Genomic DNA, 17,880 nt, shown 5'->3' with positions numbered 1-17,880 from the left:
AAGAAATCACTTGAAAAGCGTTTACCCTTATGTGCTCAAGTGCATGCACTGGCAAACGGAGAGAGACGTGTAACAGAGCTCTAACGGAAAGAGCATTAATTATAAAGCAACAGACTCTTGGCATTCAACCAATCGGAAGCGGATTGCGTACTGAGTAAACTCTGTGGGGCCCACTGCCATTCATGCATTATATCAACTCCGTCCATCCGTTTTATCATATAATTTTAGGGCTTTAAACCAAAAATAAATCATATAAAAATTTCAAGCGGACCACACCACCTGAAACAGCGTGAATTGAAGTCTACCGTTGAAAAGTTCTTGGGGCCCACAGAAGTTTTAAATCAAGATGATAATTGTGTTTTCCCTTCATCCATGTCTATGTGATCTTATGAACAGTTTGGATGACAAATAAACATCACAAGGGCCTTAGAAAGGTTTCAACGGTGGAAATCAATACTTCCACTGTTTCCTTTGGTATGGTCTACTTGAGATTTTGATATACTTCAATTTTGGGCTCAGCCCCTTTAAATGATCTACAAAAACGGATGGACGGTGTGGATAAACCACATGAATTCACATTGGGCCCAACAGAGTTTACTCAGTACCATAAGAGTGTACTGAGTTACTCAGTACACAATCCCATCTAAAATAAGAGACTTAGGATTTGTTTTTTATTTTCAATTTCAAATTTGTAAATTAATTTTTAGATGTTCCTATTTTGTAGGCCTATCAATAAATTTTTTTTCAAAAATTTTAGGCTTTTTTTCTTCTTCTTAATTTTAATTTTGTTATAATATAGGACCTTCGTAATTAATTTTTTTTAAATTTTGCTATAATATAGGGCCTTCATAGTTAAGGGGCCTTAGGCGATTGCCTCACCTGCCTACCCCTTAGAGCCGCCCCTGGTTGTAGGGCCCAAATCACTCTTAGTACTGCTCTGATACCATTTAAATTGGTATCAAACCGAAATGCAAAAGAGAAAATAAAGAAAAGAAGAAGAAATAAGAGAAAGAAGGGAGATGAAAAGAGGAGAACTGCTGGCCTTATTTCAGCCCCCTGCACATTCCAGCCTCTTATTTTATTAGGGCTTCCAGCAATATGTTGAAAGTTACATAATACCCCTCTTAAGCAATGACTTCAAGGAGTAGCCCATGGGCCCAAACTCAACTAAAACCCAACCAACAGGCCCACTAACAAATAAAAACAATATATCCTAATGTTTTTAGAGATTAACATATTTTATCATGATCATTTGGAAATGAGCAAATTTTTTTAACTTGCATTGATATATAGTCACTAAGCTTTTGAGCTCGCCTGTCTGTTGATGTTATCTTTTAGGACAATAGAGTGCTTGAGGGTCACTTGCCAATGCTATTCATATGCTCAAGTTTATTTAATTTTTTGGTTTTATTGCAGCAGACATGTACCCGAGTATTATGTTTATTTTTTAAATGACGACATCTTAAGTATTGGATGAAGTTGATCTTCTTCTCTACTTAAAATAATATTATCTACAAATGTTTGGTAATAGTATCAGTGTTTGTTGATTTTCATTTTTTTTTAATTCATTATTTAATTTTATTGGTGGGTTGTTGAGTACAGAATCGAGTCGCAACCCCTAGGTGCGGGATCTGGATAGAGCGAATCTGGGAGCCGAACTTGAGACGTGACATTTTTGTGTGAAAATTGCGATCTAAGAGCAGAAACAAGCCTGAATCCATTTGGTAAGATTTTTGTCATTTTCTTTATTTTTACTTAATTATTTCCCTCATAATCTGTAAGCACAAGTTATTAAGCCATGATAATGCATAGTTTGCATGCAAATCATGAATTTGAAGCTTTGATTTTCGAATTTGAGGAAAACCGAAGAATTTAGGGAAAATCCCAAAATCCTACATTTTCACCCATTTAAATTGTAATTAGCATGTCCAAGAAAAAAAGATAGTACTTGTAGGCTGATCGATCTATAGATTGCCAATACTTTATTGAAAATTTATTTTTAATTAAAGAATTTTGAAAAAAAATAAAAATTCAATTTTATTATTTTTTAAATATGTTAATGAACCTAAATTGGCTTATCGACGTGCATATTTATGAGTGTAGTCTGATGAACATATCAACCATGTGCTTTTTATATAAAATTAAATTATTGTTAGTAAAAAATTAATTTCAGATTATTTTTTGCAAAATGCACTTAATACAATTATCATATCAAATTGCATATATATATATATATATATATATATATATATATATATATATATATATATATATATATATATTAGTATATTGGCATGGATTGAGGATATGTAGTTTTATTAACTTATATTAGTGAATTAAATAAATATTAATTGAATATTTATTTAAAAATAATTGAAAATTTGCAAAAATAAAAAATAAAAATGAGATGATATTGATTGTTGTCTCTAACATTTTTTTGTCTAATCTGGTGCTACAGGTTAGTAATGACTTTAAAAGGGTGGTTGCTTAGACATTGGCTGGCAGCATAAGGACCTAGTTCACAATAAATGACGAGGGTTCTAGGAGCCAATTCACAATAGCTAACAAGGGTTCTAGGAGCAGGATTGCGGGAATGTGTCTAGGAGTGGTGGTTCTCCCATTTGAAGGAGCACCTAGTAGTGGGGTATTAGAACATTGTGGAATGCCCATAAAGTTCTGAATGGGGTGACATTCTTAGTGAAGTGTTACGGAAAAGGGGTAAGGGTGATAGAGGAGCTGGCTGAGTGTGAGAGAGTTTAGGGAGGAGTTAGTGCGTTCGGATAAGGTTTTCGGTCAATTGAGGAGTACGATGACCTCAAGTACAAACGAGCAATTCAGGAGTCTTTGGTGGAGCACTAAGAGATGAACTAGATGTAGTGGGACTCGTCTAGGCTTTACATTTGAAGTGTCTACGGAAGAGGCTGGTGGGAGCAGTGGGGCACCGGCCAGAGGTAGGGTGGTCGTGTGAAGGTGGTAGCGATAAGGGGACGTTGGGAATTGAAACACCACTCAAAAAGTGTGAGGATGTCGAAACACACATGGATTGGAAAATGTATGGGGAAGAGGGAAAACAAAAAAGTGGTTGAAGTACTTGTTTGGTGGAGGAATTTCAGGGAGACAATGGAAAATATATTGCCAAGTAGTTTATTTATAGCCATGTGCCTGCTCGTGCAACTATGAAGCCACATTTTAAGAACATGATTGCTGAAGTGAAACGTGAGAGAATAGGTGATGTATGACACATGATTTAATGCTAGCATGCAACGTGGAGATTATGAAAGAGTCCATAAGGTAATTTAATTAACGAAAGATGCTAACCTACCAAGTAATTAAGAGTAAACAATAGGAAAAATAAAAATAAAAAATCTGATTTAACCTAAATCACATGCCCACATGCTAAGAAATCACATAAATCAATTAAAACTAGGCCCGATGGAAGGATAAAACTTCCAATTCAGCATAGGCATGTTCCACACTTAAGGGACATATTTGTAGGTTTTATGATTAGAGTTAGGAAGGGGAAAATCTGAAATTTGAAAAATTAGAGTTCACGGGAATTGGGGATTTTAGAATTAGGGTTTTTAGAAATTGGAGAAAATAGGAAATTGGGGATATAGGGTTTAGGGTAGGGTTCTGGATGGAAAATCAACGGGTTTTGATGGGGGAAGCAAAGGTAAATCAAAGGATTGAGCAGTTGTCCATACGATCAAGGACTCACATGTGTGGGTCATTGGCTAGGGTTTTTGGGTCCCCAATGGTAGATTTCGGTTGGGGTTGAAGTTGAATGATGAAAAGTTGAAGAAAAAGATGATTTGGATGGTCTTGGATAGGAAGGGAAGAAGAGAGATGAAGTTTTTTGGGGAAAATACCTCTTTTGGATAAAAAGGAAGAGAGAATGAAGATGATAGATGGAAACCTCGCACCTTCGTTGAATAGGGAATGGAATCACACCACATCCAAGCTCCAAATCACATGGAGGATTCTTTAAATCACATGAAGAAGAGAAAACACAAAGCTCTTTTTTTTTTTTTTTTTTCAAAATAACGGCATTAGGGCTTCACACACCCATCTTTCTCTTTTATAGTCTCAGAAAAGACCATTTACAAAAAGACTCTCAAATAAGATTCTCAACATAAATATGCTTAATAAATTAAAAGTTGTTCCTAACTCCCTAATGTCAACACAAATATAAGTTATACCAAAAATAACGAAGCATGTAAATAATCTAAACAAATAAACTATTTCGTGGCCCATGAGGGTCCACGATCAAGATGTCCGATGATGATGATCCAACGGTCTGATCATCGTGTCCACCCAATCCAACGGTCCGATGTGTCTATCAAGCTCCTATATGTAGCCCACGTGCATCTTCCTAGTATGGGGTTTTCAAAGATGCACAAACATGCACGTGAGTGGGCTCTTCAACATGGCTAGGAATGTGAATTGGGTCGAGTTGGCCCCATGTAATGGTCATCTAGCCATAAGGAGACTGGCTTAACCCTCCTCTGGTATGGTGCTTAGATGTCCTCATTAGTAGGTGTGAAGCCTCTTACCTCATGTGAGATTATAGGGACATATTTGGAATTTTGGATGATGGGGCGACAAAGATAAAGCAATACATCGAGAAAAGGGAGACATCTTAGGAAGGTGTTCTAAAATGGTAACGGTGGCTATAATGGCCACCACCAGTACCGTTATCGGCTGTTACGACCATTTTTTATTTTTCGAAAAAATTGTTACTGGGCCGTTATGGTCTGTTTGTCCTGTAATGGTCGTTACAGCCGTTTCGACCCCGTAATGGTTACCGTAATGTAACCGATTTTGAATACCTTGCTTGGGAGAAATATGAGGTTACACTAGCATGTGATGGATGGACAAGATCGACTCGGCTGTCCATCATAAATTTCAAGTCTATCATCGTGGGACGATCAACTTTCTGAGGTCCATTGATGCATCAAACGAAATTAAGAACACAAGCTACATGTGGGCTAATTAAAGATGTGATTGAAGAGGTGGGGAGGAATAATGTTGTACAAATCATCATGGACAAAGTGGCAAGTGAACAAGGCCGACTCAATTGTCCATAAATTTTATGGTCTACTATAGAAGGACTATCATCTTTCTTAGGTCCACTGATGCATCAAACGAAATTAAGAATGGAAGTTACACACATTAGTTGATTAAAGATGGTGATTAAAGAGGTTGAGAGTGTTGTGCAGAATGTCACAGACAATGGGAGTGTACTCATGAGGGATGGAAAGAATTGATAAAGAAGTACAATTTGTAATGAATCCTATGTGTGTCCCATGGGACAAATCTAATCTTGGAGGAGTCGTGTTTGAAGTATCAGTATCGCTACAAGTTTCACTGGCTAGGGATACGGAAACAATATCGATATCGTCGGTAATATCATTGACAACTGGAAATGCGGGGAAATATAGAAAAAACGGTGGAATTTTCAGTGAAACTTTAGGAGATGTTAAAATGTACATATTTGCATATTTAGAAATAAAAAATTTGCAAAAAGAATACATACCAGTGTTTCAAATAGCGCCCTTAGCGTAGCAGTAGCGTATGCTATGTAGCGTAGCGTAGCGTGGCCGTAGCACTACGTAGCATCCCAAATAGCGTAAATCCCCTGTAGCGTACGCTATAAGGGTCGTAGCGTACGCTACAGCTACGTAATGCATAGCGTAAGCTACAATGTATTTTTTTACTATTTTATTTATTATTATTATTTTTTCACGTTTTCTTTGTTTTTAATGTTGAGGAATGTGACACTTGTATTGTACTTGATACTTTTAACCTATGGGATTTTATTTCTTTTCATAATTGTGAATTGTGGATTCAATTAGACATTATTAATTAGCTATTGATGTGATAATTATTTGATTTGGCTTATATATGTGGATTGGCTTTTGATAAATGATAACTAATAACTTTTTTGAAAATGCTTATAATTGATAAAATGAATCATCTTTTAGGCATTTTTATATTTTTTTCCCCTTTTTTTCACTATTTATTATATCTGTCCTATTTTTAAATTAAAAAATAGAAGTATCATGTAGCTTACGCTACACGCTGCATATTTACGCTACACACTATAGAGGGCTAAGCGCTACGCATCACGCTACCGCTATTTAAACATTGATACATACATAACAAGTTTCCATTTAATGGGGCCTTAAAAGCATGTGTTGTTGTAAGAAATTAGTCCAACCATACCCTCCAGCATATTTAACCATCCAAACATCCATTGATATTGCAAAATATCAACAACACGTGATATTTCACCAAGAAATCATCAACAATTGGAAAGGAAATGAAAGATTGTGGTCTCAATAACTCGCATATTGCGATATCAATAATATCGAGATATTATCAATGACAAATTGAACACTACATACAACCATGTGCCCATGAATATTTTTTTTCTAATAAACAAAATTTTGATGATATCAATATGTTGGCGATATTATTGAAATATCATCAATACACTTTGATACAAGCATTACCTAGAATTTACATAGTCGAAAATATTGGCAATACATTGGCAATATTGATGCATTGCCAATACAAGTGACACCTAGAATTTACATAGTTAAAAATATAGACGATTGCATTAGCGATATGGATATATTGGTGATACTTAGCGATACATTGCTAATACCTGGAATTTCTGATACTACCAGCATTATCGGTATCGCTACCAGTGTTATTGGTATCGCTAAGTTAGAGATAAAGATAATATCGGAGATGTTTCAATAATATCGGAGATATTTTGAACACTGGGAGGAGATAGGGGATATGATAACTATTAGGAGTGTGATTAACAATGCGAGGACAGTTGCAAACTTCATTTACATTCACATTTGTCTTTTATCCAACATGCAAAAGAGGTGTGAAGACAACATTGTGAGGCCAAGGGCAACATAGTTCACAACTAATTTCATTTCCTTAGACAAAGGCGACACCACTTGCAAGGATGTCTGCAGAGGTCACCAAGTGTAAACAGGCAACTGAAACCCAGCATAATGACATCAAGAAAATGATGCAAAGCATGATATAATAATAATAATAAATAAAAAAAATTGGTAGCTTCATTGGGAAAAGATGGAATGCATGGCTATTTTGTCCATAATAAAAACTTGAGAAATATGTACTTCTATCAACATGGTTTGATGTTCCCTCTTCAAACAAAAGAATTTTGCATCAACTTAGAGCAAAGAAACCTGGTGATTCAGGTGACAACATGAAAATTTGAAATACTCAACATATCGAAAAATGCTATTTGAAGTTGCTTGCCAAGATGATGCTTATGCAAAGTTGATGACTAAGTGGTGTCCAAATTGATAATGTCCCTATGACACACTTTCACTGTAATACATGCTTAGGATTTCCATCCACCATATCTACATGCGCTGTGGTTCAGCTACAAGCCAAAAGAAATTTCAATATTCAAGATACTAGGAAAATAAGGCTAACTACTATGGCTTAAGAATAGATTTCATAGATCATAAATCAAGAAAAGTTCAGGATTAAGCAGACATGAAATAACTATCCAGTGTGCAAGAAGATAAACTTGATGATATCATATATGGACATTCAGTTGCTACGGTCCAAATACTCATGTCAAAAGAAAAGCAGTTCCTTCGATTTCCAAAAGAATAACAAGATGATAATGCCCAAGAAAAGTTCCCAAACAGAGTCCAGCAGTAAAATGAAATATCAAGAAAAACAAATCAAAGGCTTATTTGGTGGAATTGTATGCAATTTAAATTTGAACTTTAAGTATTAAGAAAGCAATAACTTTATCAGGTGTTCTAGATTTATGCAAGATTGCAATTTGCAAGTTCACCTTGGCAGTATGAATCTCCAGTTTCCTTGCATCAAAGATGATAGGACTTTCTCTAAATGACACACATGGAATGATTCCAAGTGAAGCAGCTTCCTGAAATTCAATGTATTATTCTGAAAGAAAAGATGGATTCAAAAAGGATCAATGATTTACTTAGCCGCTCACTGACCTCAAGTAAGGAAAAAGAACGCGGGTCATATTCTCCAAATCCATCAAGCAACGAACATAAGTTTGAGTGTCTAGAAGCTTCACTTTTGACACCCAGATTCTCGGTAAGTCTATTTCTCAAAGAAGTGTCATGAGGAAGCTGCAAGCATCCCAAAACATGTGAAAAGACCTCCATGGATGGTACAACACCAGCTGCAATTGTTTCACGATAAACCATTAATGCCCATGATGTCCTGCAAAACAGAGGATTAGACATTACTGTGAGCAGAAAAGTTTCATCGATGACTCCATACAAGCCCAAAAGTTTTTTTTCCTAGTTTTTAGTTCACTTATGTTTTCAACATATAATCAAATGCATAGCATATGCTTTGCAAACCATTCCCTTCACTTCTAGCATTTCTCACTTGTAGCAGTTTTGTTAGCCAACAAAGAGGGCCTTCATCTGGCAACATGGCACAATAAAATATGCATATTGGTGGCAATTAATCAACATGGATGACTTTTTGAGGTTATGATTCACTAAAAATTGCAAGCCATTGGAAGTTGGAACTTGGAAATTTAGGTCTTGTTATTTGTTGGAAAATTTATTTCATAGTTTCCATCCACCACTACCAGCTTCTTCGCCTTACTCCCAGCAACTCGGGGTCAGTTTTTAAATGGTAGAATGGCAAGTATCATTGGCTGCCTTGTGGATACCAACCATCCTCCTTTACCAGCATTCTAGAACCTGTCATGCCGAAGGCTCCTATTTGCATGCCAACATGGTCCCACATGCTAATCCCCAACCCAAATAATACAAATACACCCACAGCCACAGGGCAGGCAAGCAAGCAAAGGAGGGGCATGGAGGCAGCTACCAGAAATGCCTCTAAGCACATTGAACACACAGTAAGAGTTCACTTGTCTGAGATAATAAACATTGGTGCCCAAGTTGGCACCTAGGCAAACAATTGTACCACCATCGTATTGAAAGTGGAAAGGGCATATTCAAATAATTGGCCACGAAAAATAGCAGGGATGTTTACCGAACATTGTCACATTGCAACACGATCTTGCTCAACACTTCACTTCAGCATAACTATTGGGCATTACCCAAACAGGGGAACTCAAGGTTTAGTGCATGCAATGCAAAACAAGCTTGCCAAGCATAAATTTTATTGATATCTATTAGAGTACACAAATGTGTGTTGCAGTGTATTTGAGTGTGAGAGTGCACATATTCAATGATCATGTAGTGCACAATATCTTTAGAAATAATGGTGTATCTTTTAACTCTTTCATTCAATGTTCAGAGTATGGCTATTGTTACATGTATCGATGATCAGGAGAATTGGAAAGATGTATTGGTATTGCCGATATTATTGCCAATACTCAGAAAGATATCACTATCTGAGGGGAACATTGGGGAAACGTTGGGAAAATAGAGGAATTTTTCAGTGAGACTTCAAGAGATGTTAAAAGACACGTGTAGAAATACATAAATAAAGAAATAAATAAAATGTATATAATAAGTTTCCATTTTATAGAAGCCTAACCATGTGTAGTGAAAAAATCAATATAAAATAAATATAAAAATTTGTAGAAATCTAAAAATTTATAGCCAATCAATAAATTGGCCAACACTCATTAATATATAAAATTTCCACATTAACTAACAGTGAAGAACACATTTTTCAATATAAAAATTGAAAAAATTAAGATTTCCCCAATTTCTTTCATTTTTCACTTAAATATTAATTTTTTGACCACAAATCCATGTCAATGCATGAAAACCATGCATAGACATGGATTACCACTGCAGTCTATGCTAACATCTGGAAAAAAAAAAAAAAAAGTTTCTATGGAGGAGTTTTTGTCATCTTTGAGTTTAAGCCCGTCTTTATTTCAAGTTGATATTTTTCTCCACATCATGGGGTGTCGTAATGACCGTTACGGGGCCGTAAAAGGCCGTTACGTAAAGGTAACGGTGGTAACTGTTATACACTATGAGGTCGTAAGGGCCATAACGGCTGTTATGAAAAAAAATTATGTAAAGGTAACGGTGGTAACTGTTATACGCTAAAAGGTCATAAGGGCCATAACAGCTGTTATGAAAAAAAATGACCCGTAAAGGCCATTACAGTCCCCATAACAGCCCGTTACGCCCCTCGCAAAGGCTGTAATGTACCAGTAATAGTCCATGACAAGGCCGATATAGGTATTTTGGTTTTTTTGTTCAATTAAAAATTTTAAAAAAAAAAACAAAAAAACAAAAAAAAAAAAAACAAAGAGAGAGAGAGAGAGAGAGAGAGAGAGAGAGAGAGAGACCGCAACGGCCATTACGGGGGGCCATAACATCCGTTATAACCGGTATATAATGGTAACGGTGGTGGTTGTTATGGCCATTGTTACCGTTACAGAATACCTTGCTCCACATTCAATCTTTGATTCAATAAAACCATGACTGATTGAAATCACCTAAAGAAGAAATAAATAAATAAATAAATAACAAAAAATGGAGATTTTTTGGGTTTTGGAAAATTTCCCAAATTTTGCATATTTACAGATGTTTCCCCTGTATCAAAGATATTATTGCTAGTAATAGGGATATTATCGATGGTATTGTCGAGATCAGGGAACTTTTATAAGGATCTCAAAGTACCATTGGTATTTGGAAATTTTTACAGTTACGACAGTTTCAGTATCGCTGACTAGGCGATACTCATAAGATCACTGATATTTGAAATGCTAATTTCATTAGCATTTATTTTGAGCTATCTCTTGCCGTTAATTATCATTATAAATAAAGGATTCTAGAGGAGGAGATAAGTTGTCTTTTCTCTTCTTCTTTTTTCCCCCCTATTTCCACATGGTATCAGAGCCACTTGGTTGATCCATTTCGTTCTGCTTTTGGAGTCCATCGACCATCCCTTTCTCCTTAGACCTTGTATGACAACAAAAGCATATTAATTGATGTGCATTGTTGTTCTCTCTCAGTTGCCTTCGATGTGTCTCAAACATCCAATCTGTCATCTAACTTCAGCTCTCTTTTGGGCTTTTATGAAAACCAGTGACCACCGGTTTGTTGTCAAAATGTTCTAGTGCCATTGAAAGAGCCTAAGATTCAAATCCCAGGCACCAAAAGTGTTGTAGTCACCAAAAGAGCCAAGGATCTAAGTCCCGACCATTGAAAGTGTTGTTAGATCCTTAGGCAGACATCAGACATGCTAATGGTCCCCATCCTAGAAGTCCTCGAAAGTACAATCCACCTCTCTCATAGCTCCTGACCTCATCAGCAAGCTAGCATACATGATATACATGCTCAAGCTAGAGGGGGAGTGCTACAATATTACAATCTTCGATCTACGTTGCAGCCTATTTGAGTGTGAGTAGACATATATTCAATGGTCATGTGGTGCACAATATCCTTGGATATAATGATGTATCTTTTAGATTTTATTAGCACTTATTTTGAGCTTATTTCTTGTGGCTAATTATCATTATCAATAAAGGATTATATAGGAGTAGATAAGTTCTCTCTTCTCTTCTTTAGTTATGCCTGTTGATAGAGTGGAATAGTGGAATAGGATTCATGTAGCCGACCCCAATAAATTGGGATAAGGATTAGATGATGATGATGATATTGTGTCTGCACAGATTTGTTGGCTAAAAGAAGAATCACAGCACATGGAGTACAATGAAATGTAAAAAACGCAAAGCATGATTGAAGTCTAAAGAATGGATGGATGATCAAACACGGAGACACTCACAATATAAAAATATAAGCATAATAAGAAAACATGTCAACAACTAGAAAATTTTGACCAAATATTGCGGACAATGTGCGGCGACATTTCTGTCCAAAATAATGGGAATAACTTAAATAATGTAAAAGTTCAGAATGGACATCTTCCTACTAATTCAAAAGATACCATTTATTCTCAAGCTGTGGTTTTCCAGAGTTGAATGATAAAACAGGTTCGCCAAGAGAACTAGCCTTCTCAAACTTCCGCAAGCACAGACCTTCCATGAATACAATCACATGGCAATCAATCATAAATTTCAACAAGGAAATAACTAATACCGATATGACAGATAGCACAGGAACTCCCATAGATATTTAGCATTTGAGGTAAGCTCCTCTTAACACTAAATTGAGAGATCTGAAGCAAAGTATGAAACAGCGGCCATGATTTTTCCCCTCTATTACTCAATAGAAACCAAGAAAGAACCTTGGACATGAAAGGAATCAAATTTAGAATGCACATCCGACAGGCTAACTGAGTTTACCGGTCAGGCATCTGCACATAACGAGGTTCGGAGATACACCATCCTCTTTGGCCTGAGAAAGAAGCTTGAAGCCAAGTTCTAGTTCATCCTTCCTTCGAATACAGAAGATGATATTTAGCACCAAGAATGAGAAAGAAAATCCATTTATGAACTTTATCATCATTAACAATTACTATTAAAAGTCTCCAATAATTTACTTTTCACATGCTACTAAAAGGACGGAGTATGTGATGGCATTTGGACACACGCCTGCTTCCCTCATTTCCATTAGGACCTCCACTGATTTCTGTAGTTGGTCTCCATCACCTGTAATAATGTACAACTGATATGATACTCCACAAAAATGTTCTCCGCTATACTCATTGCTTCCCCTTTTCAGGAATAAAGCTATGGACAAGCAATAGGAGTGACATATGATCAATTTCAGAAGGACATAATGTTTAGCACATGATTAAGTAGAATTCAACTTATTAATATAACAAGAACAAAAATTTGATTGAAGATTTTCTATTTTAAGTCCACTGAAGTCCCATTGTTCAAATGAATTCATTCAAACATGTTACACACATCATCCCAAAATAGTTGATATGCGGTAAGCTTCACTATATGAGATGCATTAAGACCATCCCTACCGTTTCAAGGCACACTATCTTCTTTGCATGCCCAACAGCATAGAGTCAGAAATTTTCTACATGCTGCAAAGGTAGCTTATGAGAATTCACTCATGTAACTATAGTGGGTAAGAAGATAGTGAAGCTGGGAGGTATTATTCATTCTAATTGTCACAAGCAGCAATAGAAAACCCCAAGCAAACCTTTTTCTTAATACTAATGATGATTTTGAAAGAATCATTCGATCACTCATGGCAACTGCACAATTTTTTTAATCGCACCACACAATTTTGATGAAAGAAGCACAAACAAACAGTAAAAAGGAAAAGATAGGGGAAGTGTGGTTAGGAGTGAGTTGGTACAAATTAAAGGCTCTGAAAGGGCAAGGGGAAGGTCCAAAAGGATGTGGATGGAGGTGGTAAGAAAAGACTTGATCACCCATGGTCCAACTGAAGGTCCAGATAGGAGTGGAATGGTGGAGCAGGATTCATGTAGCTGACCCCAATTAATTGGTATAAGGATTGGATGATGATGGGGAGGTATGGTGAGATGTCATCCAACAGCCCACCTACAAGGATCAAGAAAAGCTTCCTGAAAGGCTCAAACCATCCTCCCTTTTACAACCCTTGAAAATGGCAAGCCCAGAGGCCCAAGATACCACTTGACCTTTCACTATGTGTAAGACTACTTCCAAATTGACGGACTTGTTATTGAACATCCTGTTATTACGATCCTTCACACAGACCATATGACTGTGAGAGATGACACAACTCTCTTTCTTTTACCTTAGACTCCCGTATTGCAGGCTTGGACTAAAGCTTTGAAAGACCTCATCATGGACCACAGCTATCAAACAAAGCCAAAAGAATCCTCCAGATTCCAACTGCAAGTTCAAAATGAACAGATGGTCCATAGGCTCCATGTCCTTAAAACATAATTCATACATTCATAATCATCATACCCGTACTGCGCAAGTTATGATAGTTAACTCTTTATCATTAGTGCAACCAAATGCAACCACTCTAAGAGGACCAGGTAAATGCCATATAGAGGCAGCATGAGGCCCCATAGTACCACATTGGAGAGATTAATAGGACCTAACTGTGAACATTCCTGAAGAATTAAGCTTCCAGTGCAACCTAAGTAAATCCTAAGATGAAGGGGGGAATTGACCGAATGTGATCGAATAAGATTTTAAAATCCAACATTTCCTCATCCAAGAGGTTCCTATTAAAACCAAGGGAGCAAACAACTGAATCTCCTAAACAACTACAGAAGTGATTAATGGTCTCATCCTTGTCAATGGAAATGCCATAAAGCCTAGCAAACACTTGAGAGAGTGGTCTGTTTCCTACCATGGTTTGACCCAAAGCCTGATACAACTCGTCTTACAACAACTACTTGAAAAGTCTTGGATGCCACTTGCAAGTTGCAATTGCCTTCCAAATACCCATCAATCTACAAAGATGAACCGCGCATAATCGAACCACCCTCCTAAATGCCGTATTTGTTGGATATAACCAGTGTTCGAAATATCGGTATCGCACTATGTATCGCACCCTTGGGATACAGATACGTATTGGTTATCGTACAGGATATATCGTTTGTATCGCATAATTTATCGCACTTTTTGGGAAACATGGGGAAACATTGAGAAAATGGTTGAATTTTTTAATGAAACTTTGGGGATTATTAAAAAAGCCCTTGATACACACTTTTAAATCATAACATCTCAAAAAAGAAAAAAAAAATGCACATAATAAGTTTCCTTTGTATAGGGTCCTAAGCTATGCGATGTTTAACTGAACTAACGCAACTATATTTAAATTGGATGCATGATGTTTATAAATATATCATAGTCATATATAAAAACACAACCAATTCATTGAAAAGCAAAAGAAGAACTGAAGAAGTAAAATTTGAGAAATATACATATCAATGATGGGGACTAGTTGTGGTCTAGACCCACATATAGTTGCGTGGTGGCTCATAATCATCATCTCCATCTCGATGGGGCTGGGCATAGTACTGCTGCTCCACAAATCGACAATATTGTGCCCAGGTCATAGTAGAGTGGTACCAGTTAAGATACTCCCTGACATAACGCTGGTACTCATCCTCTCCGAACTGAATCAATGCGCCCATCCGTGGGTACTGCATAATCGTCACAGTCTGTAACTGATATGGATCTGGGAAGGGCACATATAAAGCTCCTTGGTATCCAAACTGCTGGCCATATCCATACTGCTACTCATATCCTTACCCATATGCAGAAGTGAACTCCTGACCAGGGTTGAAAAATGATGTGCCGTAACTGCGGGAGTCACTCGTCACATATCCGCTAGGTCCATATCCATGCCTATACTGTGGCACAAAACTCGAGCTACTCTCCTGTGTTTGTGATCCAGATTCATGTTGTGGCCTGTAACTCAAGCTCCCCTCCCTCGTCCGTGATCCAAATCTAAAGCCACCTCGCCTGCCACGAACACTTGTGTCTCTCATGCATTTTGTCAGCAACTCCTCAAAATCTGAAAGTTTATGAGTCTTCTTTTTTTGCAGTAGCTTTTAACGCGTGTATATCTTATTATAAATAAGATGGGATCGTGGTTCTCCTGGACGAGAACCATGGTCAGGGTACTGCGTGGAATGATCGAAATTCTCCTCCCTGGTGAAAGGGCTAAGAGGCCTCTTATTCTGACTCCCACTCGCATCACCACCATCCCTGTTGCCATCATCATCATCCTTACTATCATTAGAGTCATCGTCACCCTTATCGCTACCATCATCATCACCGGACTCATTCCCCGCATCACTCTTTGACTCAGTCTCGGTGTTAGAAAATGTCTCCCCGCCACGTGTCCCACATGATAGTGACTGCCGCGAGCTGCCCTCCGGCCTCCTTGTCAATAGGTCAAATGCCTCAGCAAGAGACTTTTGCTGCTCTACATGTGCATTAACATCAATCCCTTGCGTCTTTGCTTCCGCAGCAACATGGGGCTCTGATCGCCCATCTGAGGTATCCAAGTCATCTGACCTAACCCACTGGTAAACTAGGTCATCCTCCACATCCTCAGCATATACATGTTGTCCGACCGTCATCAGGTCCAGTGGGTCTTCCCGCACTTTTCTTCTTCCTTCCGTGCGGAGCAGCCTCTCTCGTAACTTCATATTGTAGTGACAATACACTAGCTTTTAAAGCCTCTTATACCCTAGTCTATTACGTTTATTTGTGTGGATGAGGGAGAATGTACTCCAATTCCTTTCACAGGGTGACAAAGACACCGTCTGTGCAAGTACACGGACAGCCAGTCATTGTAACGTCTCGCAGTCAGTCCCGTACATGGACCACCATTCGCCTGCATATCATAAGATTCTTTCATTATTTTAGATTTTCCAAAATAATATAACAGTTAAGTTTACCACGGTAACTCATATGCCATCATGGTGTTCCTTGACTTCACTGCAAGGTGGCACCCAAACATTCCAACCGCGTCGCGGAATTTAACGATCTGTTGATGGCGTATAACAACCAAAATAAGTATTGAATGGTTGAGATGAAGATAATGAGAATGTAAGTGCGGAACATATTTACCTCACTACCAAAGGTGCCTTTCCTCGGACAGTCGGGGAATAAGTGATCGTACACCTCATGTACAGCCCTCTTTAATGAATTATCTTCGAAGAAATTCCGGCTATAGTGGTATTTGGGATTCAGGAAATACGCTGAAAACCAATATATACACATCAGTACAACCCTCGTTTATTGTTGCATACGGAAAAAATATATATATATTCATATAAGTACTTACCAGCCTGATGTAGTGGGTGAGAAAGCGTCTTTTCCCAACGGTTGTCTATTGTTGCATGCACCCACTTATATGCATTAGGAGCTTTAACCATGATGGCCTCTTTCATCAGCTGTATGGACGAATATAGTGACCCCATCGATGGATTTGTCTCATTGTCCACCATTCTCAACACCACATAAATGGGCTCTAGAATACCCACAACACCGCACACGCGATCCCAAAATGAATTTCCCAGCACCAGTTCCTCGATATGGTAGGTCACTTTTGTCAACCTCTTTTTCCATTCTTCGTAATCATGAGAGGCGAAAAGCTCTTGTAACCCCTGTTTATGTTTAAGAAGGCTACTTAAGGCGATATAATTTGTGGCAAACCGCGTCGCCCAGGGGCACACTATATCCCCACCACACCTTTCGCACATCGCGGCTAATAGCCAGGTGTGGTTGTATATGAAGTTTGTGATGAGCCATGCATCGGTAAGTACGGTCTTCACCGACGGCCTATCTCCGATCGCCTCCAACATGAGATCGATGCAATGGGCTGCGCAGGGGGTCCAGCACATATGATACTTGCGCTGAATATCCTTCCCCGCCTTGACAAATGCATTCCCATTATCTGTAACAAACCGCACAATGCTTTTCCTCCTAACATCTTGCATGACGTCGTGCATTAGTTTGTAAATGTAGTTAGAATCTTTAATCTTACTACTCGCATCTATACACTTTAGGAACACCCGTCTCCTGGAATAGATCATAAAATTTATGACCGACATCTTCGTCGGTCTGGTCCAACCGTCCCACATGGCGGTGCAGCCGTACATCTCCCATGACTGCTTATACAAATCGACATATGTCTTCATCTCTGCATGTTCATCATCCAAATACCTTCCCATGATCTGTGCAGGTGTGGGCGACTGCACACCCTCACCCCCACGCTGCACTTCACTTATCATATTTTTGAAGCGCGGGCTTGCTGCGGCATTCACGGGGATTTGATCGTATATAAAAAACTTCGCTATAAATTTTTTAACTTTTTTCCTCACATCCCCTCCACTAAATATCTCATTTATTTTCTTTTGTGTCCCTCCTGCCTCTTTGTACATCCTCGGATCTGAAGGTAGATCCGGCACCCACATGTTGCTACTCCTACCCATGCCCCATATTCCTCC

General features: G+C 38.0%; 1 protein-coding gene across 2 annotated transcripts in view; it reads right to left on the bottom strand.

Annotated features, from left to right (window-relative positions):
- Positions 1-17,880, bottom strand: part of LOC131237314 (pentatricopeptide repeat-containing protein MRL1, chloroplastic) — a 141,212-nt gene that overhangs the window by 38,272 nt on the left and 85,060 nt on the right. For both annotated transcript variants that reach the window (XM_058235020.1, XM_058235021.1), the window contains exons 12-16: positions 12,493-12,601; positions 12,296-12,387; positions 11,938-12,028; positions 8,028-8,259; positions 7,859-7,951 (exon numbers count right to left, since the gene is read on the bottom strand). In XM_058235020.1, coding sequence (XP_058091003.1) covers positions 7,859-7,951; positions 8,028-8,259; positions 11,938-12,028; positions 12,296-12,387; positions 12,493-12,601 — 617 coding nt within the window. The remainder of the gene's footprint in view (positions 1-7,858; positions 7,952-8,027; positions 8,260-11,937; positions 12,029-12,295; positions 12,388-12,492; positions 12,602-17,880) is intronic.

This window comes from Magnolia sinica, chromosome 2 (genome assembly GCF_029962835.1).
Source record: "Magnolia sinica isolate HGM2019 chromosome 2, MsV1, whole genome shotgun sequence".
Taxonomy (NCBI): Eukaryota; Viridiplantae; Streptophyta; class Magnoliopsida; order Magnoliales; family Magnoliaceae; genus Magnolia; species Magnolia sinica.
Note: the sequence above shows the minus strand (reverse complement) of the source record. Positions and strands in the feature narration are given on the sequence as shown.